Here is a 6,180-nt window from a genome sequence, read left to right as displayed (position 1 = left end):
TTAAAATTAATCAAATCACAATCATTAAATGTTATTTTATTCATTAAAAATAAATTAAATATTTTCATCAATAAATACACAAATACATTAATTTCATCTTTCCAATTTTGAGAGAGAATTTATGCTAATTACAAATCATTAAATTTTCTCACTTTTCCAATCTTTTTTCTCTTCTTTTTTTCTTTTTTTTTTTTTTGTGCATAAATTTTTTCATTTTATTAATAAAATAAAATAGATTAATGCAAATTACACATTCACACTTACAGTATCACAACAATACCTCAAAATATGATAGCAAAAAAAAAAAAAAAAAAAAAAAAAAAAAGAAAATTCGCCAATCAGAGCAAAAAGGAAAAATTGCGATCGCATATCTAAAGTAAAAGATTAGTCAAAAAAATATGTGTGACACCTCCTTCTCTTTTCTTTTCTTAAGTTATTACTATTTATTACCTTTCTTCTTTCAGCTATAACAATCATTCTTACCTTACATTCCTATCATTTCTTTGTTAAATTAATTAATTATCAAATTAATAAGCTTGTTTTAATTTTATTTCATTTTTTTAATTTAATTTTGTCAAATTAATGTGTTTTCTTTAATTAGTTATGTTTTTTTTTTTTTTTTAAATGATGATTTAATGAATTGTTCAACTTTCAATTTCAACTTTTAACTTCAACCAATGAGTTTAACTTTGTTTCATTTTTTAATTTAATCTTGTCAAATCAATGCGTTTTTTTTTAATGATGAGCTCTTGTCTTCTTTTCAATTTTTAATTTCAATTAGATTTTTTTTTATTTTTGAACTCTTTTCAAATTAATGAGTTTTTTCCTTTTTTTTTTTTAAATTTAGAACTTTGACTCTGTTTTATTTTTTAATCTAATTTTGTCAAATGAACGAGTTTATTCGCTTTTTTTTTTAACTCAAAACTTTTAATCCTTTTTAATTTTTGTTTAAATACTGATAATATTTTTTTCTTGATGCTTTATTTTGTGTCTTAATAATAACTTATTTTGATGTAGGTTTACAATTTCATCATTGTATTTATGATATTTACGATTATTGTTTATTTATTTATTTTTTTTTTTTTTTTTAATAAATATCAAACAAAAAGAAAAGTTTCTTTTCTACTTTATATAGCATAGAAAAAAAAAAGTGTAACATTTATAATTTTCCCATTAATATCTTATTTGAACATATTAAAAAAAAAGAATTTCCCATTGTTGTTTCAATCGTTGTTGTTGTTTTTTTTTTTCTGACATTGATAAAAAACTAATTACCTAATAAATATGTATTTTGTTTTATTTGAATACCAGCGGAAAATGTAATCTCATATCTAAATGAAAAATTCAATTAGTATTCTATTTTAACATCCCTAATTTGCACTTTTTATTAATCTTAAAACTAATAAGTAAGTAATATTACTTAACTCAATACATAAAAGTAAAGTCAACGAATTTTTTAACTTACTCGTAATATTACTTATCTCAATACATAAAAGTAAAGTCAACGAATTTTTTAACTTACTCGTAATATTACTTATCTCAATACATAAAAGTAAAGTCAACGAATTTTTTAACTTACTCGTAATATTACTTATCTCAATACATAAAAGTAAAGTCAACGAATTTTTTAACTTACTCTTATTGGAAAATTATAAACTTCGAAATTTCCTAGAATGATCACTGTGCTATTTTTGTAGTAATTTTATAGTGTGTGCGTGAAGAAATAAATTGAAAGCATTTTGCTATCATTTATAAGCAAAAAAAAACTTTTATTAGAATGACTAATACAATACCTAATGAATAATTAAATTAAATTTAGAATTTTCAACTGAACATGAAAGAATTGTTTTATTTAAATTAATTAAAAATTATTTTTTAAAATAATCATTTTTCCATTTTACAACAGAAAAAATAAATAAAATAATGGTACTAAATGATCATTAATTAACAGTTCATTATAAATATTTTAAATTACAGATAATTTTAATGGAAATATCTTTATCACATTCATCGTTATCAATGATTGAACAAGTTGCAACATCTTCAACATGCAAAAAATTATCTGATAAATTAAAACGAAATAATTATCAACGACGTTCAATTTGGATTCAAGCAAAACGTATCTTTCGAAAACGATTATTATCAGGAATAATCAGAAATAAATCTTGCAATATGGAATTAGCATTAAATGTTAAATCCATTGATGATAGTGAAAAAACAAATTTAGAAATTGATAAAAGTTCAGACTCTGTGCATCGATTATTAGCTCCGGTGCTATTGCAAGTTTTTCCTTATCTTGATATTTATGATCGTATACGTCTTCGACGAGTAAGTTAAATTTTCTATTAACTTAATTTTACTACAAATTATTTTAAAAAATATTTAAATTTTCTCTTCTTGTTTTTCTGTTTTGAAATAAGCAAAATTTTAGTACTATTCAAAAATAAACATAATTGCTAATCATGATAGTTAAATTTAAAAAAAAAAAAAAAAAAAAAAAAAATTATTCAACTTTTAGAATTAGTTAGTCAATAACTAATTAATTATCAATCGTCAATTAATTTCAAAATTAAATATAACTGAACAATAATTGATCTTTTGATCTGTTGTAATCGTTATTTTAGTTTTTTATTATCAAAATTATTATGTTTATACCTAATCTTATCATATTTGAATGATGCAAAAAGATATGATAATAGCTTTTATCAAAAATTAAAAAAAAAAAAAGAGAAATTCATTCTTTTGTGCAAAAAAAAAAAAATATTAATTGTATAATTTTACAGGTATGTCGTTTAACGGAAGAAATATTTCATCAAAGTTTGATAAGTTTACCACCAATCAAATTACAAAGCGTATCGCTGGATAATATCGAAATTTGGACTGATCATTCTGATCTTATCATACAGCTCTTAGTACCGGAATATTGTTTCACACCGGAAATGGTTACGAATGATGTAATAATTATTAAAGATTGGCAAGCTGAATTACTTATACAACGAATTGGTATAAATTTTTTCTTTTTTCAATTGGCTAAAATTAATGATTAAAAAAAAAAAATATTTAAGAAAAAAAAATTGAAACTATAAAATAGATTTTTTGAATATTTAAATTTTTTTTTGATTGGCTAAAATTAATGATTAAAAGTACGAATAGAAAAGCTAAAAAAAAAAAAATATATTACATCTTTTTTAGGAAAAAAAAAAATTGAAACTATAAAATTGATTTTTTGAATATTTACTAATTGGCCTAGAAGATTTAGTCTATTTAAAAGAGAGAGAGAGAGAGAGGGGAAAAAAGAATTTATAATATTTCTCATTTTGAATTAAACCAATTCATTGCTATTAAAAATAAATTTTAAATTGAAAAATCTAAATTCTAGCAAAACGTGTAGACTATATCGAGCATCTTTGGTTAGAAACACCAATTAATGGTGAATTATGTGATGCACTTTTGAAAGAAATTTCACGAACAGATTTGATCGAGAATTCACGATGGCGACAATTAAAAATGGATAAGATGACAATTGTTGGTAGTGATAATGATGATTGTGAAGTGGTTCGTAAAATCATTAAAAATTTTTAACTTTTTAAAAAAAAAGTTTAATTAATTAAATTTTTTAATTAATTTTTTTCTGTTTTGTTTTCTTTCGTTTCTTATTATTTTTAAAATGTAAACAAATTTTAGATATCAAAAATTGTAAATCATTTTTCAACATCACTTCGTGAATTATGCTTTCGTCATATTTGCATGGATTTTGGTTTGTATTGTGAGGAATTTTGGGATGCTATTAGGAAGTGTCAACAATTGCGACAATTTCAATATCAAACATGTCATTTGGATAGCTTTTCTCATATGCATCTTCTGGAAGCTTTAAGTGGAAAGAATTTAATGTATCTTATAGTATTTTAATCATTAATAATTATTAATTACAAATTGGAAATGAAGAAGAAATAAATTAGAAATGAAATGAAATGAAATCTTAGGAATAATTATGATTGAATGTATTTGTAAAAATTAATTAATATCTAAAAATCATAAAAAATATTTTAAATTTATTTATCATTTTTTATTTGGTATAATATTTTTCATTCAATGTAATCTTTTATTTTCTAGCAAAATTTTTTTTTCAAAATATTATTATAATTATTTGAATTATGAAAAAAGAAAAATTATTTTCAGAACACTTGAACTTGGCGGTATTGAATATCTTTCTTCATCCATTCTTTCAAAAGTATTAATTAATACACCAATTCGAAATTTAGCAATTGTTTGTCCTTCTATAAATTTTCACTCTTATTTACAAAATGGTATTGATAAGGTATTGAGAAGACTTGAAACACTTCTGATACAGGTATGATAGTACCTTATTCATTTCAATAATTGATACTTTTTTTTTTCTGTTCTTAACAAATTTATTATTGTATGATGGAATTTTTAGTAAAATACGTTAAAAAAAAAATTTAAATAATTTGTTAAATTTTAGATGAGCAAAATGATTAAAATAATTTGTTCAAATTAAATGATCATAATCACATGTTGAATTTCAAATAATCAAAATGACTTGTTGAATTTCAAACGATCAAAATGATCTGTTAAATTTTAAATGATCAAAGTGATTTGTTACATTTCAAATGATCTGTTAAATTTTATATAATCAAAAATGACTTGTTGAATTTTAAATGATCAAAATGAATTGTTAAATTTTAAACGATCTGTTAGAATTTTAAATGATCAAAACGACTTGTTGAATTCGAAATGATCAAAATGATTTTGTGAAAATTTGAAATGAACAAAATGATTTTGTGAAAATTTGAAATGAACAAAATGATTTTGTTAAAATTTGAAATGATAACGACAACCTATTGCAGTGTACAGGATCATTTGATCTGGACAGTTTGATCGAACGTGAATGCGTCATTGACGTATTAAAAGAAATGCCATACGATGGCGCATTACGAATTATTCATATTGTCACGCACGGGAATAACGTCACGCACGCAGCCAAAATTATGAGTTATTGGCTTGAAATAGCCTGGTTAATGCATAGTTCAAATTTTTTTTCTTCTTTTTTCATAAATTAATAATAATTAATAATAAATTAATAAATTCTTTTTTTTTTCATAAAAAAATTAATTCATAAAATTAATTAATTTCTTTTTTCATAAATTAATAATAATTCTTTTTCATAAAAATGAGTTAATAATAATAATATGTTAATATTTATGAGAAGCAAAAAAAAAAAAAGAATATATTAGCGCATAAATAATATATTATAAATTAGTAAATTATAAAATAAATAGAATTTAATCGATTAATTTATTTTTATTCAATTATTTCTTTTTTGTTTTTGTTTTTTTTTATATTTGAAAGCAAAAAACTAGCACAAATCTTTTTTTAATAAATTTTAATAACTAATTGAAATTAATTTTTCAATGATATTTTTAGTGAGACAATGAGAAGTGTAAAATTGAAGCTATCGGGAATTTCACAAAATCGAATTGATCAAGCTGTGGGACGATTGTTGAGAAAATGCAATAATGTTTTTAAAGTAGCATTCAAAGGTTTGTATGTGTATTTTGTGGTTTAATAATTTTTGTTAATTTATATTTTGTAATTTGTGATTAATAAATAAGTAAGTAAGTAAACAAGTAAACAAGTAAAAGTACAAAGGATAAAGTGTGAAAATTGAATTTTAAAGTGATTAATTTCGAAATTAAAAAATTTATCACAAAAAAAGAAACAATAAGATTTGAAATTATTATTAATTTTCGTTCTAATAGAAGATAAAACAATTAATTTATAAATAAATAAGCAAATAAAAATATAAATGAAAATGAATTCAATTTTTAATTCAAATATTCTAATAAAAATTTTAATAAATTTTTAGGATCATCATTGATGTTGACAAGAGGCAATGGTAGTGTGTGCATTCTCGACAAATATATGTGGTTTGGTGAAGATGATGATTAATTAATTAATTAATTAAATGAAAATTTAAAAAAGGAAAAAAAACAGTGATAAATTTATTGAATGAATTTAGTAAACATATTAATGTGTAAATTAATTGGATTTTTGTTTTGTTCGTTTGTTTGTTTGTTTGTTTGTTTGTTTGTTTTCTTTTTTTGGTTACTTACATAAAATATTTGTATTATAATAGTATTTAAATATATTTAATACAAT

The 6,180-nt window shown here is 21.1% G+C and overlaps 1 protein-coding gene across 1 annotated transcript; it reads left to right on the top strand.

Moving 5' to 3' along the window:
- Window positions 1–2,019: 2,019 nt before the first annotated feature.
- Bm8056 (Uncharacterized protein) lies at window positions 2,020–5,970 on the top strand (the record flags this gene model as incomplete). Its single annotated transcript, XM_043079821.1, has 8 exons — window positions 2,020–2,328; window positions 2,784–3,003; window positions 3,380–3,555; window positions 3,685–3,890; window positions 4,180–4,351; window positions 4,869–5,035; window positions 5,446–5,561; window positions 5,888–5,970. The coding sequence occupies 8 exons, from the start codon at window positions 2,020–2,022 to the stop codon at window positions 5,968–5,970; spliced, it is 1,449 nt and encodes a 482-aa protein (XP_042935755.1).
- Between the last annotated feature and the right edge of the window lie 210 nt (window positions 5,971–6,180).

Source organism: Brugia malayi (assembly GCF_000002995.4).
Source record: "Brugia malayi strain FR3 genome assembly, contig: Bm_v4_Chr3_scaffold_001, whole genome shotgun sequence".
NCBI classification, from domain to species: Eukaryota; Metazoa; Nematoda; class Chromadorea; order Rhabditida; family Onchocercidae; genus Brugia; species Brugia malayi.
The sequence above is the reverse complement of the archived record's forward strand: the minus strand, read 5'-3'. Positions and strand labels throughout refer to the sequence as shown.